The 21,071-nt window shown below is 34.9% G+C and overlaps 1 protein-coding gene across 1 annotated transcript; it reads left to right on the top strand.

The window, feature by feature from the left end:
- The first annotated feature begins 1,553 nt into the window (after positions 1-1,553).
- Positions 1,554-20,210, top strand: RMND5A (required for meiotic nuclear division 5 homolog A). Its single transcript, XM_032235698.1, has 9 exons — positions 1,554-2,118; positions 3,971-4,113; positions 6,611-6,745; positions 6,863-6,963; positions 10,467-10,633; positions 11,674-11,839; positions 14,486-14,588; positions 16,531-16,685; positions 18,417-20,210. Exons 1-9 carry the CDS (start codon positions 1,977-1,979, stop codon positions 18,478-18,480), a joined length of 1,176 nt encoding a protein of 391 aa, XP_032091589.1. The 5' UTR covers positions 1,554-1,976; the 3' UTR covers positions 18,481-20,210.
- The last annotated feature ends 861 nt before the right edge of the window (positions 20,211-21,071 follow it).

Below are 21,071 nucleotides of genomic sequence, written 5' to 3' on the forward strand. Positions count from 1 at the left end.
AGTAGATATTTGGATAAGATCATACTATAAAGTTGCAATTCTATGAGTCCTTATGCTGAAGTAAACAAAACTTTAGAAAAACAATTGTAGTCCTAAATTAATAGCAACCTAGTAAGACATGAGCTTTATATAAAAAAGGCAGGATACAAATAAATATATCAGCTTGCCTTCTGAAATTGTGGGTGCTTTATCACTGGAGGTTTTTAAAAAACTGGAGAGTCACTTGTCTGAAATGTTATAGGAGACTGAACTAGAAGACCTTCAAGGTCCCTTCAGCTCTATTCTGATTGAATAATGAATCATTGCATAATATATGCACATTCACTTCAACTTTTCAGCAATGGTGTGTTCCTGTTCATTTTATTAAATAATATTGTATATCTGGGGAGTCTCTTTTCGATAGTATAATTACCTTCTAAGACCTGAACCTGCTATTATTGAGAAAGGCAATGAAAACCTGGTTCTTCACCCAAGGCCACATTGGAATTTGACCCATACTTCCTCTGCTCTGATATGCTTTGCCATCTTCTATCCATTATATAGTAATTTGATTGTTGTGGTACTGTTAGCAGTTGAGCAAAGTACAAATTTAATAAATAATAATACTGCAGGCCAAGGTCACACATTGCAGTAAAGCACACTGCAATGTGACTAGTAGTAGCTACGAACTCAGCCATTAGTTTGTAAATGGTGGTTTACTACTCAGCATGTAAACCTGACCAGCTGGGAGTTAAAAACACGGTTAAAGGCCAAATTTTATTTCAATGCACTTATCTGGTTTGAGGGTCCCTAGGGAGGACTCTTGTATCTTCTCATTTTGTTAAACTGCAGCATATGGCCTGAACTAAAGTATGGTCAAAGATTTTTTTTCTTTACAAAAGTGAATAACAGCCATTACAAACATTAATGCTTGGCGGAAAAGCAAAGATAACACAACTAAATACAGTTAAGAAAAATTCAACGAAGAGGATGAGAAGAACATGATTTTCTGAATCCAGTCTACGAATCGATTATATTTTTATTTTTTTTTAAAGGGGACTCCCAATAGCTCAGTTCGACGAATCCACTACTGAAGGTTTCATATACACAGCTCAGAAGAAAAACACAATCCCGCCGTGTAGCCTGAAGCTGACCTAATCATCTCGCGACGGAAGTTTAAACGAGGGGAGAAAGACCTTAAAAAATCGCTTCCGTTTTGTTAGGGGCCTCTCGTAAACGGATCCAACTCCCGTTAAAGAGCCCCATTGAGGGAAAACCCCTTCACAAGCAGCCCGTCAAAACCACGAGATCCTGTAGAAACAGCCGCGTCTCGGAGAGCCCTTCGGGCGCTCTCAAATCCTGCTTGAGCGAGATCAGTCTTAGCTGTTTAAGCTGTTGCCTGCCTTAAATGCGGAACAGCCGCGTGAAAAAATAAGAGTCGACATCCTAGATAGACACAAGCCCTTCACTTAATTTGAAATTAATTTTAATTTTAAACAATCAAATAACATTTTCGGTGGGGAAAAAACCCCGTCATTTTACTTAGGACTGGTATGACTTAGTTGGTAGCTATTATTTATTCAGAACGGCAGCATTTCTTGTAAGATTTTCCAAGTATCTCATGAGCAAGATGCCTTAGGGTTGAGCGGGACACAAGGAGTATGTAAAGGTCCCGCAACGGTCATCTTGCAGCCCCTTCAAGGATGTTGAAAGAGTTGTTCGGATCATTTTCTATTTTTAGTCGTAAACTCCCAGGTTCCCCTTGAAGGACCTCCAGGCTGTTTACAGCGCTGCCTGTGACGCATCTCCAGTATTTAGCTGGTGGACCTCAGCTGTCCTCCGCGCTGCCTTGCAAAAACAACAACTCGCCAACCTGCTTCGCTTCGCTCCGCTCCTTGGTTATCTTCCGCGGAGCTCCTCCGTTGAGCGTCCTCTGGCCGAGCCGTACTGTCTTGCTTGGTCGGCGAGGGGACAAGCGGGTGCCGGAGGGAAAGACAATGGACCAATGCGTGACGGTGGAGCGCGAGCTAGAGAAGGTGCTCCAGAAGTTCTCCGGCTACGGGCAGCTGTGCGAGCGGAGTTTAGAGGAGCTGATCCAGTACGTGGCAGGGCTGCGCCGCGAGATCCTCCAGAGCGAAAGTATGTGCTGCTCGCCCCCTTTTCTCTTCAGAGCCAGCGGTTCCGAAGTGCTCTTTCCTCCCGAGAGTTGTGCGGGTAGAAATTCAGCGGTGAAGCTTGCCTTAAAAAGTCGGCTGTTTCACAAACCGCCCCACCGGCGTTATCTACTAGAATTGCCATTGACCCTGTGCTCAGCAGGGAATTGTAACTAATCCCAGCTTTTTAATGAATGTGTCTATAAAGTGTTCGTAAGATATTGGCGGGGGGGGGGCATATACCTTATTAGAAGTATTCTTTGAAAAAGCTCATGGTCGAAAGAAAAACCCTTATCGCCAATGTTTCATAATTTTTCCTTTATCGGGACTGCTGTTAAACAAATAGGATCAGAGTTCATTAGGCAAGATGGCAAATCCCTATACAAGTCCTATTCTGGCTGCTTTAATTGTTTTGTCCCAGTCGTCTTGTATGTATTGTTGTATTTCCTCATCCTCTCAAGCTTTATGAATGTGTCATCTCTTCCTTTAAATTTGCTTTTAGTCATGTGATCTGCTGTGCTTTCAGTGTAACAATTCTGTCCATTTCTTTTTCATTTGGTTTGATCAGATTCATTCTTAGAAGTTTCTGTAAAAACAAACCCTCTTGCTTTAGTTATTTTTCCTTATAGTTGGCTTTAATTTTGTATAAGATCCCTCTTTCAAGTCCACTGCAGTCTGCCCCTCCCAATGTTGGTCCTTTACTTTTCCATTAGTTAGAACTATCTGAAATATGTTACAAACATTCAGTACTAAAAGAATACAATTGTATCTTCAGTTTCTCCCCATCCCCAAAAAGCAGGAAAAATTCTCAAAATACATATGACTGATGATGTAAAATTAATTGGGCAGGATATGATTCATATATCTTCTGACAAATTCAACATCCCTACACAAACTTTCCTGAAAGGCCATTTTGAGAATGAGGAAGATGGTAGTGGGGTCAGCATTTATTCATTCTTAACATTGTTAATATACAATAGAGTTTGTTACTCCTTCAAATATGTGTGATTGTGAGTGGCCTTCATACTATCAGGGTTATTTTATATTTCTCACTAGCAGCATTGGGTCCAGGAGCACCTAATTGCAAATTACCAGGTCTACTCCATAAAACTATTGATTGGGATAAATTTGGAATAGCTTTAAGAAAGCTTTTTCCTTAGGCCACTAGTCCATTTAAAGAGACAGTATGGAGAAAACAAAAACTCAGCTTGTGTATATGTGGATATGAAGCATTGGCATACAATGTTGAATACTTTCTGGCAAAACAGGCAGACGCCTGTTACATATTTGAGGTTATTGAATTAACTGACAACCTAAACCAAAATTGCAAATGATTAACTCTTAGAAAAAAAAATCTCTGCATTGATTATAAAAATGTATAGCGAAAACTAAAATAACATGGTTTTGTTCCTTTAGCTGCTGTTCTAATAGAACAAAGATGAATAGTTGTTTTCAGGATTGATCCACAGCACCCCATTCTAGTTGATAATTCTGATTAATAATTTAAAGTGAATTTAGGAAAATAAGCTTAAATGAGCTTGTCGTTTCTTAAGATGTTGAATAGATTCTTAACATAGTTTGTAAATAATTTGTAGTAGTAATGGCTAATATACTTAATATATACTGGTATTAGATGCAGTACATTAATCTCAGATTATAGCTAACTACAATACTTCTATAGCAATACAATGTCTTTGTATTCATATTTTGTAATCCATTGTTGTGTTGTATAGGTCTTTGAAATTAACATATGAAGTCTGGGTTTTTGAGATGGTTCTGGGTTTTTGAGATGGTTCTCTTAATGCAGTTAATTTTTAATTTTTCTCTCTTCTATTTAGATCCAGATGAAGATCTATCAGGTACAATATCACTTGTTATGACCCAATGTTGTAAACGAATAAAGGACACAGTTCAAAAATTGGCTTCGGATCATAAGGATATCCACAGTAGTGTTTCTCGTGTTGGGAAAGCAATTGATAAGGTATTAGTATTAATTTTAAGCATCAATTTCGATTCAATTTTAATTTTAATTTATTGCAGTCCTAAACCAGTACAGATAATAAAATAAAAAAATAAGATGGAGTTAAAGTATATATTTAAAACAACCTAACATCTATAAGTGGGATCCAGAATATAACCTATATAAATTATAATATGAATACTAAAATTATATTAAATATGACCATGTGTAAAATTACAACAAATAAACATATCAGGTTATTAATATCCACAAAGTAATATCTAAACTTTAAATGCATTATAGTTGAAAAATGCATTTCAAGATATTCTCCCATCAGAGTTCAACAGATATTCTGTGTTGCTGCATAAAACCTAGGTATATGTGCTGTAACTAGGGGTACTTTGTCTTTGAGCAACATCTGGGTGTAGGCCAAATCTGGGCCTGGGTTCAGATGTCTCAATAAGAGAAGCAATGAAGGAGAACATAGAATATTTGTAGCTCTAGTTGAACTGTGAGGCCCTTGATACTCTCTGAGCTTGATTGTTTTATTGCAGATGTTTCATTGCCCAACTAAGTGATATCATCAGTGCTAATGTGAGCGGGGTTTGCTCTGGGTTTATATTGTAGTGACTTGCCTGTTAGTGTTGGTGGGAATGTTCTTTGTGGTTCCTGGATTAAACTTTGTTTATTGTTACTGTCTTTATTTGGTAGTTCTTTCATTACTTGATTGTTGGTCTAGTATTAAGCTTGGGGTTCATCTTTGCTTTTTTGAGTATTGACTACTGGCAAGGAGGAGTTTTGGTCTTTTAGCTTTTTGATTGTCCCTTTTGAATGGTATGTAGATGTTTATCTCTCTATGCCTGTTGATGGCTGATTGGTCTGAATGCCAGGCTTCTAGGAATTTGCTAACATTTTTGAACTTAGTTTGGTCTTGGATGCTCAGTTTTCCAAATGAAACCATAGTGGAAGTCTGCTCATGTATTGTGCAATTGAGGAGTTTTCATCATATTTACTGATTGCTAGTTGATGTTCACGGATGCTAGTCTTCCGCTTGTTTGTTCTATATGGTGCTCTTGCAGTCCTTCTGTATGCTATAAATCAGGGATGTCAACCCTGCGGCCCGGATGCATCACGTGCTGGCTATGCCCATGGTTGGCTTAACGAAGGGAAAAAAGTCACAATACATTTCATGATGACAATGTGATGCCATGAGTTTGACAACTCTGTATAAATGATTCCTGGTTTTTTTTTTTTATGCTACTAGGTCTTTTAGTTTACTTAAGATGTTTTAAATTGCTTTAGTTGGTGCCATGTAGTTGATGCCATGTTGATTGTTTCTGAAATGTTTTTGATGTATGGCAATGTTATCCTTTCAAAAGCTTGCTTTGGTTGTAGTGTAGTGAATTAATGGTCAGGCACTTTTTTGTAAAGTTCTGTGGATATCAATTTTCCCGCCAATAATTTAATTGTTATATTTTAGGGTTTGATTGAAACTAATAAGAATATTAAAAATACCATGTCAGCCACAGCTCACATAACCTCTGCCCCCATTCCAAATCTTCAAATGCTTTAGTTTTGTTCCTGTTTTATTTAATATTGTCAGAATGTAACAAATTTTAACTAATTTCAACTGAAAAATTGAAGAGGGGAGATAATGCACAGATCTACTATTATTCATACCCATCATCGCAAATGATTATTTGTCTCAGTGTGATATTTGAATATGAATGCAGTAGCTGGGCTGGTGCTCTCCATATTGGTTCAACCTCACAATGGAGCGTAAGCAATACAGTAATATAATACAGTAAGCAATAGCTAACAGCATTTTGCCTCTCTTACTGCCAGCAGCTGTTATCAAGGGCTGTTTGGGAGTGATTTCATCAAGTGCCCAGATTACCTTGCATTTCCTATGATCAACTAGGATTTATTTTGATGAGTTTGCCTACTAAATATTTGTAAAACTACTCAACTCATCTCGGAAACTATTGGATCCATAATATGCTGGGGGCACACCAATTGAATAGTATAATCTCATTTGTGATCTGACCAAGTCAAAGAAGTGGTAGAAATTCTTTCTACCAAATTCTATAACCAGATCACAAGACACATGCTGTGAGATAAATAGCAGTAATATATTGTCTTACAAGATTAAGTTAAAAAAGTACAATGATCCAAAAAGCATTTTTATATAGGAGACAATATTTGTAAGCAAGTTCAACTATGTCCTATGATGAAAACTAGTATCTCCTGCTTCAGTTCGAACTCTTCCACAATGCCTTACATAAATTAAATGTGAATATAGGAATTCTTCAACTCCTATATTTGTGGGGATGGGGAAAATGAGTTTGGAGTCCCTTCTGTCTATCTGCAGTTTTAAAATATGGTTTGAATATAGGAGATACAGTAGTTGGGTAACGGATGAAATAGTTTGAAAGTTGGATAGTTTGTATATTAGCATTTGAATAAAATCAGAAAAAAATGTTTCTTCTAGACTTAATTGTCATTTTTTAATTCACAGAATTTTGACTCTGACATTAGCAGTGTTGGAATAGATGGATGTTGGCAGGCTGATAGCCAGAGGATTCTGAATGAAGTTATGGTTGAACACTTTTTCCGGCAAGGAATGTTAGACGTAGCTGAGGAGCTTTGTCAGGTAATTGCAGCCAGAATGTGGAGGCAAAATAATATGTTTATTTAATAATCATAGATGATATTAATGTGAAAAATACTCTGATAACTAATAGATATGGACTATAACTTTTTTTTTCAGGAGTCTGGACTTTCTATAGACCAAAGTCAAAAGCAACCATTTGTGGAGCTGAACCGAATATTGGAAGCACTTAAAGTTAGAGTTTTGAGACCTGCACTGGAGTGAGTTATTCAGCTGTTTGAAAAGTCTTTAGCTAAAATCTAAGAATATTTTCCTTTAATAAATTTGTGTATGTTGGGGTTTAGAACTAAATAAATGTGTACAAAATCTTATATATCCTGCCTCAACTGAAAGATAGAGATTGGATAATTCTAATAAGTAGCAGGAACTGTCTTTCTTCCATAGAATATGGCATTTTCTGAGTAAGCAATCAGTATCAGCCAAATAGTACAGTACACTCATGCAATATTAAGCTGAGCCCTGCAATTGAGAACTGACTAACTAAAGATAAAACGATAGCATGCCCTTCAAGGTTGTGCTCTTTTGGTATTCTGAGTGCCATATATGGTTTTCCCATTGAGTTTGCTTGCTGGAAGCCAGCAGGAAATTATGAGGAGGTCCATGCTTAGTGACCCACAATCCTTGCTTAACAACAGCAAGGGGGACTGTCAGGATTGCCAGGTTAATGAGCAAGCAGCCACTTGATATATTGCTTAGCAATGAAAATTCTAGGTTCAATTACCATCTTTGGTTAAGGACCACCTGTTACATCTGTTCTTAAATTTCTAAAAAAAGTTGGTCCCCATGGAAGCCTGATATTAGGCTACTCTTTACTGCAGAGTTATTACTTTTCATATTGTTTCCTAAGTTGTGAATTCCAAATTACTTTTTGTATTGTGGGGTATAATAAGCAGATATATACAGAAAGAAAAAATAAGTGTTTTTGTATTTTTCTGTTTTTCAAATTTTTGTCTGCTTTGGCAGTACAAGTAGTCCTTGATGTATGACCACAATTGAGCCTAAAATTTCTGTTGTTAAGTGAGACATTTGTTAAGTGAATTTTGCCCCATTTTATGACTTTTAGTGCCTCGGATGTTAAGTGAATCATTGCAGTTAATAAGTTAATAACCTGGTGGTTAGGTGGATCTGACTTCCTCATTGATTTTGCTTGTCAGAAGATCACAAAAGGGGATCATATTATCTTGGGACACAGCAACGGCCATAAATATGAACCAATTGCCAAGCATCTGAATTTTGATCACATGATCATGGGAATGCTGAAAGGACAAAACTCTGAAAAACGGCCATGTCACTTTTTTATACTCTGCAGACCTCACAAAAATGTTTTTTGCAAAAACGCCCCCCCCCCTTTTAAAAAAAAGCATGAATAGCCTTTAGGGGGCATGCAGAGTGCTCCTGGGGGTCTGTCCCCCCAATGAGCAAAAAGAGGTCCGTTTTTCATGAAAATGGGCCCATTTTTTATCAAACAAAATTGCATGCATAGCCTTTAGGAGGCTTATAGAGTACTCCTAGGGGCTGGCGGGAAAAAATGAATTAAAAAACGGCCGTTTTTCACTCATTTCTGCCTTCCCCCACCTCCAGGAGCTCTCTGAAAACCTTCTAAAAGCCCTGCACGGCCATTTTGGTGATGGGGCAGGGTTTTGGGAGGCAAAAAATGCTGTATTCAGTGTATAAAATGCACCCAGATTTTCAGCCTCTTTTTTGGGGGGACAAGGTGCGTCTTATACACCGAAAAATACAATACCTATAAATGCCATTACTTCACAAATAACTATTTTCTAAGAAAACATTCTAACATTCCTTATGATATAGTAATTATTTAGCATCTCCCTTATATTTCATGTGCCTGAGAGAGTAGAAAAAAAGGTTCCACCACAAAACCGCGGTGGACTAAAGCACGCTCGACGAAAGCGCGTACGTGATGTCATCACAGCGCGACGAAAACATCGCGCTGTGAGCGGTAAATTTAAAATTAAAGCGAAAACCTTACCCTAACCCCCCCAAACCTAACCCTAAACCTAACCCTTAACCTAACCCTAAACCTAACCCTTAACCTAACGCTAAACCTAACCCTAATGCGTAACATAACCCTAAACCTAACCCTAACCCTTAACCTAAACCTAACCCTAAACCTAAACCTAACCCTTACCTTTATGTGAATCGGCTTGCTTTAATTTTATTTTAATTTTAATTTAATTTATTTTTAATTTTTTTCATCGCGCTGCTGATGACGTCACGTATGCGCTTTCGTCGGGCGCGCTTTAGTGGACCGCGGTTTTGATGGGTCACGGAAAAAAAATCACACGGGAGCAAATGTTTAGGAAAACATGAGAATTATCCAGCTTCCTTCTCACTTTATTTGATATTATTAAAATCCATTTGGAGCCTTGCAACTTGTATTCCTCCAGAATTCTATGCTACTCTCAGTTTTTTACAAGGCTCCTTACTAACTTTAAGAATTCCAAGGATTTCTTAAGTTCTACTACACTAAATCAACTCTTCTGCTCTGGAATGGCAAGAATTGTGCAAATGCTGCTTAGAAACAAACAAACAAACAAACAAATAAATAGATAAATAGATAAATAAATAAATGGTATGGGCAGAGAAATTCATGTTCCTCTCAGCCTTGGAGAAAGAGTTGCACTAGTTAATTTGCTTCTGAATTGCTAGTACAATTCTTCCATAGGGACAAGATGAAGCATTTCCCTGATCTCCAAACTTGTTTTTAATGCATTCTCCAGACTTTCCCAGAGAGAGGGTTTCAATATGTGTGGAAAAGAAACTTTTGTTTTGATATCCTCAGACTCCTGTGAGAAGATATCCAGTAGAACTTCAGCAACTTTCATTTCTGAGATGTATCAAACCACAACTGATTTTTCTTTTAATTACAGTTTTGGAATTGATGAACAAGGTTGTAATGAGATTATAGGACAACAGATTAATAGAAATGAAGGCCTCTGAAATTGATAATGATTACCATTACAACTCTGTCTTGGAACCAGTCCTGCAGGACTCCTGCGTTTAAGCATTGCTCCAAATAACAGGGTGTTTTTTGGAAGTCTGCTGTAGAAGCTTAATATTTACTTATTATACATTATCTGAGCCAAGATACTAATAGTTTGTTAATGCATATTAATAAATGAAAGTGATAAAAGATCTTTTAACAACCTTGCAGATAAAACAGCTATTTGTTTAGAAAATATTTGTCAACTCCTTGCTCATGTGGAGGTCAGTTTGGCACATTATGACCCAGTGGGGGAAATGTCAGCTTCTTGCTGTTAATAAAATATCTCTATCCAGTTCCCTAGAGACCATTCATATTTGGCACAGAACTGTAAGTAAGTAGGTTTTTTTACAAAACAGAGAAATTTCTCTGGAATTCTGGCTCTTACTGGATGGCAGCTATCGGAAACTGTTAATCAGTTTCTATGAAATGCTTTTTGAATTGCAAGCTGCATTGCAAAATATTGGACATTAACTTGAAATTTCATTTTACAGTCTAAATCCAAGATACCTACATTTGTAGAAAGCAGTATTGCTTACTGCTTGCTGGAGGTATACTAGTGATATAAGAAACATAGTAAATAACTTTATTTTAGTTTTTAGTGACCTCAGGCAAATGTAAAATAGGTAAACCATTATCCTAATTACTAATTTTCCTGTTTTTTCTTTTCTTAAAATTAATTATCCCATTATTTCTTAGGTGGGCTGTTTCAAACAGAGAAATGCTTATGACACAGAATAGTTCCTTAGAGTTTAAGCTGCATAGATTATATTTTATTAGTTTATTAATGGGTGGAACTGCAAATCAGAGAGAAGCATTGCAGTATGCAAAAAACTTTCAACCATTTGCTCTCAATCACCAGAAAGGTAAGCAATATGAAATACTATATGCTAGGTACCAAACATTATTTCAAGTTAAAAGCTGCATATATTGAATTCTCTGCAAATATTTTACTGCCCTAAATAGTTTTCTTGCAGGTTTTTTAATTTTTTAATTTATTGACAAATATTAGTGCTTTTGTATAAAACTTTAGAGACAGAACACATCTAATTATGAAAACTTTTTTTAGAATGCTTTCTTGCAAGGATACTTTTTTTGTTCCTGAGTCTGAGAGCTGGTTTAGCCAACCAAAGGTTCAAACAGTGGTGGTTTAATGGCCCATTCATTTTCTTTTTTTAATAAATCTTTTCTCACTGCCTTATAATACTATTTTTTGGATTCCTGCCCATTCTTGAAAATATTTTCTTTTCGAGCAAAAAGAGGGACTACTCTTGATTAAATAAATGCAAAACTACATTGTGAATCACTTAGGTTCATTTAAGAATTAAACAACTGTTCATGTATATCACTAAATAGAACTGCTTATTTTTAAAGTGATTGCTTTTTATGTAACTAAAAACTTCTGTTCCCAGTGTTTTTGAACAGCCCAGACCCTGTGTTTAGAAATTTTGTTGCACTTGTTCACTTTCAGATTGTGCATCAGAACTGAAAAATAATAATGCTAAAAAATAATAGAGTTTCTTGAAATGTTCTAATTGTCTACCCAATAGGTAAAAGAGAAAACAGAGTCCAATAACATTTGGGCTACCTAGAGAATTCTAAAGCTACAAATCTTGATTGTAATTATAAAAATTAAGCTACATAAAAGAACACTTCTGTTTTTTCTTTCTAAAGTGCCATGTGGGGGAGATTTAAAAAAATAACTTAAGAACTTTGAGTGCAAATTAAAAAGAGTACACATCCCAAAAATCATTATCAATAATTGAAAGAGTCAAATAATGAGATATTGCTAGTGAATTATCAATTTTTACATGTTCAATATATATTAAAGTTTTTAGAATAAAGACTATATAATTGTATGTGTCTGCTATAAAATAATTAAATTACATTTTTTAACCTTTTGCAGATATTCAAATTTTGATGGGAAGTCTTGTATACCTGAGGCAAGGAATTGAAAATTCTCCATATGTCCATTTACTAGATGCAAATCAATGGGCAGACATCTGTGACATTTTTACAAGGGATGCTTGTGCATTATTGGGACTCTCAATTGAATCACCTCTTAGCGTTAGGTATGGCTTTTCATGTTACATCCATTTTCAGGTTGAATTATCTACTTGTTTCTCTTTTTAACAAAATTCTATATATATATATGCTATATAAATTCTATAATATGTTACCAAAAATAAAATCCAACCCTCTACAAAAAATTAGCATAAACAGTATAAAAATCTTAAAGTCCTAACTAAAAAAACCTATTTTGAACCCTTTCTAAATTGAATAAAAGGTAGTATTAACCTCATATTCAAGTACAAATAATTCCATATCAGAATTAAAGCTAGTAAACAATTGTATTTTTGACAGAATCTGAGAAAACATGTCATGCTATGTGGATGCTGAGTATGACAATCCTTCAAGGTTTATTTGATTCTAATTAACTCTGCCATTTCTAACAATAGGGAATATGTTGCTTTTTAATGGGTAAATGCTAGGTTGATCAAAAATTGTGAAATCAGTTGATGTATGTATTTTTAAAATCAATTTTAATCAAGTGGTTACTTTTCTGCCTGCTGCTTCAGAGAGCTGTTTATGGTTTGAAATAGTTGCAAGCCGTTTGTTCCAGAAACTGTCTGGAAAAAACCATATTTTGCTTGGATTTGTGAGGTTTCATAAACAGGCTGTATTTTGTGAAACTGAAAGAGTCGAAGAGTTGGGTACTGTTGCCATCAAGTGTTGTTTTGATACCCTTCTGTCCTGTCCTAGAGAATGGTGGTATGATGTGCCTTAAGCAAGTTTCACAATGTGAGAAAGTTATGACTATGTCTTAGGCTGTATTCTAAGTTATACTTTGCTATTTTATTTTCTGTTTTGACTTAATTTTGGCCAGTCATGAAAATGAAGTTGTATAGTATTTAGACTACCTATTTGTACATTTTCCAAATCTATTTCCATAAAATGCATTCTGCTTTTAAAGTAAAGTTGATTTTGCATTACATTTGAGTATTGTTGTTCTACAATGGTAACTTTATACCCAAACAATAGCATGATGAATGCATGATATTATTTTTATTCTGTTTTAAATTGGTATCTGAAAAAAAACCTTTGTTATAGTAAGGTTCTTATGTTATTTGGCAATGCTGATAACATTCTTAATATAATTTAGAATATATTATCATACTTACTCACAAAGAAGTTTATTGCGAATGTAGGATTATTCTCACTGAAAAAGAGAAAAAACATTGAAAAAAAAAGTACAGGTAGTCTTCAACTTGCAATAGTTTGTTTAGTGACTGATCAAAGTTACAATGGCACTGAAAAAAGTTAGTTATGACTATTTTTCGCACTTATGACCATTGTAGCATCCCCATGGTCCTGTGATTTCACATTTGGATCAGCGGTGGGATTCAAAAAAATTTACTACTGGTTTTGTGGGCATGGCTTGGTGAGTGTGGCATGGTGGGTGTGGCAGGGGAAGGTTACTGCAAAATCCCCATTCCTTCCCGATCACCTGGGACTCAGGAGGCAGAGAAGAGATTGAGGTGGGGCCAGTCAGAGGTGGTATTTACCGGTTCTCCAAACTACTCAAAATTTCCACTACTGGTTCTCCAGAACTGGTCAGAACCTGCTGAATACCACCTCTGATTTGGATGTTTGACAACTGACTCATATTTTTTATGGTTGCAGTGTCCCGAGGTCATGTGATCCCCTTTTGCGACCTTCTGATAAGGAAAGTCAATGGGAAAACCAGTTTCACTTAACGATCATGTTACTAATTTAACAACTGCAGTTGTTTAACTTAACAAATGTGGCAAGAAAAGTTGTAAAATGGGGCAAAACTCACTTAACAATTTTTTTATTTAACAACATAAATTTTGGGCTCAATTGTGGTCATATGTTGAGGACTACCTGTACAAATAACGGTGTACTGCTAAATGATTCTATTGTATTGTTATTAAGTCAGACTTGCCTGAGCCACATGAAAATAACCTTGAAGATTATCTTCCCCCCCAGGCAATAAATGCATGCATATCATATATTTATTTTAATACTTATCAGTAGTCACACTCCTGAAGCAAGGAAGGGGCCAGATAGTGATGATAATAAAACAACAATAATAGAATTAAAATTACTTGCCTATATATGAAGATACACCAAAATCCATTGGACCACAACCATTTTATACCAACAATCGCCTCTCACACAGACTATTTTTCACATTGTACTCATAAATACATAAGCACAGATTCCCTTCCCTTCTTTTATAAAAATAAAAAAAAAGTTTGGAAAAGAGATAAGAGCAAAATATAGTTGCCCTAATAGGAGAAGAAGGAAAAGGAGGGCAGGCAAACTGAATGGAACTGAAGTAAAGGAAAGAAGTACCTGTACAGAAAAGAAAGAAAAATAAAACAAAAATGCATGTTGTAAAATAATTACATTCATTTTGCAAACCACCCCTTTCAAGCAACTGCTTATCTTCAGCTTATTCTCAAACTCATTCAAATTTTTAACACTAATGTCTGCATAATTTATTCTTCCATTCATTGTGTCAGTATCTTTCTCAACAAATGTAAGGTAACACCCAATTGATGGCTAATAATGGGGGGATGGTGTGACGTGGGGAGAAGGGAATCTTTCTTTTGGGTAAATACATGTTTTACTAAATGTACTATTTAAGGGAAATTTAACGGTATTAAACTTTAATATTTTGCTTTCTTCAGCTTTTCAGCAGGTTGTGTAGCATTGCCAGCTCTAATTAATATAAAAGCTGTGATAGAACAAAGACAGTGCACTGGTGTTTGGAATCAGAAAGATGAATTACCAGTGAGTAATTTTTTGTATCTAAATAGATATTTTTTTTAACCTGAAATGGGAGTTATTACTATCATGTAAATATTTGGATTAGAGCTTTGCACAAATCACATTGTAACTTTAATTTTATTTCTCTTAAGAATACCCCCAAACCAAGATATTTTAGCAAAATACACTTTTAGAATAATGAATGTTTTATTTTATTTTCATTATGTAATGTGATCAATTTAATTTACAGGCAAGCAACATCTGTAGTTATTTGATGATAGTGATAACATATTGGCACTGTTGGAAGAAATGTCCATCTGGTTCAGTTCCAAGTGGGGAGAAAGACACTGGAAACATGGAGGCTGATTGGAAAGATAGTTTAATGAAGCAGATCCATCAAGCACATGGTCCTGATGCAGTTGACCATATGGAATGGACAGTGGGGTTATTTATACCCTCTCTGAGCTTTGAACTTGAGCTTCCTGTTCCTGTGGCAAGAGCATGTATTCTATTGGTTGCTGTCAGACTCCTATGGGCCTATGCAGGGGTCACAGCTGAGGGTGTCAAAGTTTGGTTGAAACTTGGAGGTTGATGATGTAATGAAGAAGCTTGTGTTCTGTGGGCAATTTCTATTGTGTCTTAATGGCTTTGTTCTGGTTTGGCTCTTGAGTGAGGGCTAATCCCATCATCCTAAATCTGAAGGTCTTTTGTTTTGTAGATAGGTTGGCGCAGTCCTTCTTAATGAGCACCAAATATCTGCTGGGGGCAGGGAGCTGGGACTGAGTTTTTGTCTCCCTTAAGATTTCCATTTCTCTTTTAGGGGAAATATAATATTCTGTCTTTTTAAATATTTTTCAAAATATGTCATTCTTCTAGAAGGGGTATAATAACATACATGGGAGAAGATTGCAGATGTTAGTCATTTAATAGGAAGATCCATATTGCTGGAACACCTTGTTCAAAAGGCATCTTAATCAGTTATTTTAGATTTATTTGTAAATTATTTAAAGAAGTTAAGTGAAAAAGAATTACATGTTTTATAGCCCAGAAATGTTTGATATTTATTTTATGGATATTAAAATAAATGAAAGTATTTGTTTTATTAGTGTTTTATCTAGATTTTGTTTTATTATTTAGCACTATTAATAAGTCTTATGAATGCCAGTTTAGTGTATAGTTAAAGACATCAGGCTGGAACAAGTAGACTATGAGTTCTATTCCTACATTAGATATGAAACCAGTTAGGTGACTTTGAACCTATCACTTTCTCTCAACGGTGAGAAGAAGGAAATGGCAAACATGTCCCAAAAATGTTGCCAATAAAAAAGGTTTGCACTTACTCATGTAGTCATCAAGAATCAAGTCTGACTCAAAAGTGCATGTGTTCAAACAAGAGTATATCAGACTTCTGGTGGAATTGGCTCATCCTAAATTGTAAACAATAGTTCACATTTTTGATGATTTTAAATAATAGAGGAAAGACGAAAAGAGGAATCCAGGTAGACCAAGTAGATATGTGCAGTTGCTTCCACTGCTCAATTAAGGTATAGCATAGCAGTCTCTGTTTACAGCCATTGTCATCTATTGAGGTATTGGGTTATAGAAGTGAGGTGACAGAAAGTCAAAGTGTCTTTCCTTATATTAATCTCGTGAAGAGACAACTAATACAGTCATTGCCTTTTTTCAAGCAGTTATACATCTATCCTTATTTTACGTTACTTGGAAAATGCCATTTTGTGGCAAGGAGAAAACAAGAGATGTTATACATATCAATCATCATGAGGCCTTTTAACTTTCCTATAAATTGCCTGAAACACCTGTGGGAAGTGGAAAGCAGTTGAAGCATTTCCAGTCAATTATGATCCTTTCCAATCAATTATGATGCTTTCCAATCAATATGCCTGGGGTAATATTATATAAATCATTGATCTGAAACAGTTAGTGATTGCATCTTTGTTTTGTACAGATTGAAGTGGACCTTGGCAAAAAGTGCTGGTATCATTCAATATTTGCCTGCCCCATCCTTCGTCAACAAACAACAGATAACAACCCACCCATGAAGCTAGTTTGTGGTCATATTATATCAAGAGATGCTCTGAATAAAATGTTTAATGGTAGCAAGTAAGTCAACATTCAATTCACAGAAAAAATTGAATTAATTTTTAATTTAATATCTATTTGGAAATGAGTGTGAATTATAACAAATATTGGTAAGAAGACAAATGGACCTGTTTTCACAAAAAATGGGCCGCTTTTGGGAGGTCTACAGAGTGCAAAAACGTTTTTATTTTAATTTGCCTCTTCAATTTGCCTCTGGTGTGTCTTGTAGTCTGGTGCATCTTATACACCAAAAAATACTTTATAGCATCTGATATGATACAGCTCTTATATTGTACAGCTAACATTTCAATATCTAAAAGATTCCTAGTTGGAAATGATGTTCCAAGTGACATGAAATAGAGTACAAAGTGTTCAAGTAAATTATGATTTCTGTCCTTAAATGTAGGGAGAATTTTTGACACAAAGCAAACATTGGCTTCTAACCAGAAGTGGAGTTGCTTGCAGCACATTCTTAAGAGTACAACGAAGCAGTAAATAAAATCCATTGTACTTAAAAGGATTCAGCCATCTAGATATTCTTTACTAAATAGTTGGATTGGCAATATTAATGACAAGGATAGAAAACAACTGTGGTAAATGAAGAGAGAAATGGAGGTTCTTCTGTTTTGGATTCCTGTTTCTTTTTTTAGTCACATTTTCTTTATATTGTAGTACAGAGAAGGTAGCTGGAGTGTTCTTTTTTTTTAAGTTGAGATTTTTGAAAAAGTATATTTTCCTTTAAGGAATCATATCATTTGTCCATTGCGCCTGGTATTATCTATATCCCAGGTGTCAAACTCATAATGTCACATAACTTTTCCCCCTTTCACTAAACCGGGGGTGGACATGGCCAGCGTGTGATACATCTGGCCCCAAGGCATAAGTTTAACTCCCCTGATCTATATTGACTGATAAGTCTGGAATGGTTTAGGATAGATATATAAAATAACAGGGCACATTATTTTTATAAGCTCTTAAGGCAACCCAATATAAAAATCTCACTTCCACATCCTTTTTTCACATAATCAGTTAAATGGCTTTCTCATCACTGCAGCAGAAAATGAAAGCAAAATCATTTTTAAAATTACTTTGATAATTTCTAGGGCATAATTGTTTTCATAGAGGAGAATGGCTTACTTTCATTACTTACAATAGTAAAGACTAGTATATCATGAAACTGATTTAAAGGAAGAATAACACTTCCCTTCAAAAAAATCAAGAGCCCAAAGTTTAAAAGTGTTTTAGAATGTGCTAAAGATGATAGCTTGTGTTTGAAATGGTCCAGGAAATGTATTAAGTGAAGCTGTTGTACCAATAGGTGTCACATGATCCTGACAGTTGATTCTAATCAAGATTTTAGTGCTGTTTTTTGGCCAGCAGATGTCTCTGTATACTTCTCAAAGTCTCATTTTGTCATTTTTACAGCAATCCTAAATTCTTCATTCTATCTAATTATTGGTTTGGGTATAGGTTTTCCATCTACTTAAGAGATCTACTTAAAATCTATTAAATAGACATGGTAGAAGTTGTATATGATGGTTTTCTTCTTTCTCAGTTTTAACCCTGATTTTATATTGTAAATCTTGGTCTCTAGTTGTTCTTTGACTTTTTGTTTCAATATTGTTGAATCACAAACCAAATATTGAAGTGACATAAGAAATGTCAAGTATTAGTTATTTAAATGTGTTATCTTCAAGTGTGGCTATTTACATGGCATTATGCGGCTAACTTTAATATTTTCTTTATTCTTAGATTAAAATGTCCTTATTGTCCTATGGAGCAGAGTCCTGGGGATGCCAAACAGATATTCTTCTGAGGACACAAATTATGATATGTGTGTGATCTGGAAAACTAAAACAGGCAAATGTTCCATTTTATGCTGTACATACAAAGGAGAATTCTTGTGTTTTATATGAGTCTGATGCTCCAGAAATTGTTGCCAACATTTATTGCAGATGTACAGATTGGAAAAGCTCCAGACGTAATATCTGTTATAGGGCTTTTACTGTAATCTTGGTCATCATAGCTGATCAAGATACTACACCAGCAGTCATTCAATGCAGATTTTTTTGTACTTAATTCTATGGTGACTTTGCTTTATAAAGTAGATACCAGTCACCATATAATTCTAATATTTGTCCTGCTGTTATCATTCTGATTAATTATTGTCACCATAAAGAATGTGAAGGATTTTTTTTTCATTAGCATGTAAATAATTAAGAGAGGATTTCAGGAAAAAAAAATTAAAAATTGAATAGTGGATATACTTGTATTTCTCTTATTTTTCCAAATCAGAACTCTGACATTTTCAGAGAGTTTTTTTCTTCCTGTTGGAACATTTTTTTCCAGCTTTTAAATTCTACCTGAGTTCTTCCTAAATGTGATTATGTATAAATTGCATAATATTCACATAAGGATAACAGATTTCCAATCATTTCTGATTTAGAAAAATAGCAAGCGAATAAGGTTTCCTACACTTATGAATTCGTTTCAGTGGTTTTCATAACCAAGAGTTCTTTGGGTATCTGAGAGTATTCAATACCACAGAGCTCTAGAATGGAAAGTTTTTCCAGCTAATACTTGTTCTTCAGGGTTTTTTTTTTTAGTTATACTGTAATTTAAAGTTTGATTTCAAGATCAGTGTCTTGTTGCTGTACAGTTTACTAGACATGATTGTTACATTATTTATAAAGTTATCAGAACCAAATACACTGTTGCTAATATTCATTGTTAAGAAGAGGAATAGAAGATGTTTCACTAATCTTTTTATCCCAAGTTTGGACCTCCATCTTAATAGAAATAAATATATCTTCTGTTGTTAAGAGCGTTGTGCCAGTGACCATGTCCCCTTTAATATCATGATAATATCATTTTATTCTTAAATTTATTATACTGGTGACAAAGCAAATATCTAGATTAGAAACTTTAAACTGGATTTGATCACCATTCTCTGTACCTGGAGAATCTTGAGTATCATAGGAAGAAGAAACATTAGTAGATTCTTATATCCAAAGTTTTGCCAATTTACAGTGGCCTGGATTCTCTGGGAAAAGCTAGGATAGGTAAAGGATTATGCATTTGTACTATAAATAATATCCAAAGTGAATATATACTTATAAATTTGATGCGCATTATAGCAAATGTCATATGTGCATTCATTGCATTGTCCTACAATAAAGCAGAGGAGCTATTTGATATTTATTGCTACCAAGATTCCATTTTTCTGTGGCTGGACACTAAAATAATTAAATCTACTGGCCCAGCGCATTACACAAAAATGTTCATAAAAGTTTTACATGTTCTGATAATTTGTCATAATCCCAAAGAATATACCAATGCAACCTGACACTATTGTTCAAATAGAAAAAAAGAAGTAAAACTGTACACTGTATTCTCTGAGTTACTTCTATAACGTGCTTCTATAGAAATTTAATAAAGATAATGAGAAACAAGTAAAAAAGTGTTTTCTGTTCAGGTTCAAATCTCAGTGAAGTTGCTTTTATCATAATAAGGGAACTGCACATATGTGAGTCAAATATATTCTTCTACTCAGTGACGTAAGAAAATCTTGAAAATGTAACAGTATAATACACAACTGTGTTCAAGGGGAACATTTATATTGTAAGGATATTTTGCAGACATATAAATAATTTCATGTAAGTGGGCTATCATAGGTTTTGGGGTTTTGTAAATGTTTGATAGAAAACTGTTTTCTTTTTTAATCCAAGAAACTATGCTAGTTTGCCTATCTTATACATAAGGATTGATATCTTCATACCAAAATATAAGGACTGATAAAATTTTAGTGGACTCCAAAACAAAAGTGGAGTTTATCTTTCTTCAGATCACTGGGGAATGTATTAGTTCCTAGCCGTTTCATTCTGGGAGGGATGGCTGCACTATTTTTAAATCCAGGATTGGAGTTATACTCCATCAGTTGTATGGTGGAATGGCATGGTAAATATGAACTATGATGTTCTACACTTTTTTAGAATTCATGATTATGTATGAATTATTTTTGAGCCTTTTTACTAATCTTACAGTTTGAAAATCCTTTGCTTTTGTTTTTCTTGAAAACAGTACACTATAAACATATATAGCTTATTTTTTGCAAACATTTCCAAATGACACAGCCCATTTTGCCCTTGAGACCATCACTGATATGATTGACATGTGAAGAAACTACTGTCACTCTGGGGAGTGACAATAAAAACAATGCATACAAACATGTTTCATGGTTATAACATGTTTGTAAGTTGTGTGCTAGATCAGTATTTCTCAACCTCAACAAGTTGTGAGGACTTCAACTTCCAGAATTCTATAGCTAGTATGGTGAATTCTAGTAGTTGATATCCATACATCTTAACATTGTTGAGGTTGAGAAACACTGTGCTAGGTTATCATATT

Source organism: Thamnophis elegans, chromosome Z, assembly GCF_009769535.1.
Source record: "Thamnophis elegans isolate rThaEle1 chromosome Z, rThaEle1.pri, whole genome shotgun sequence".
NCBI classification, from domain to species: Eukaryota; Metazoa; Chordata; class Lepidosauria; order Squamata; family Colubridae; genus Thamnophis; species Thamnophis elegans.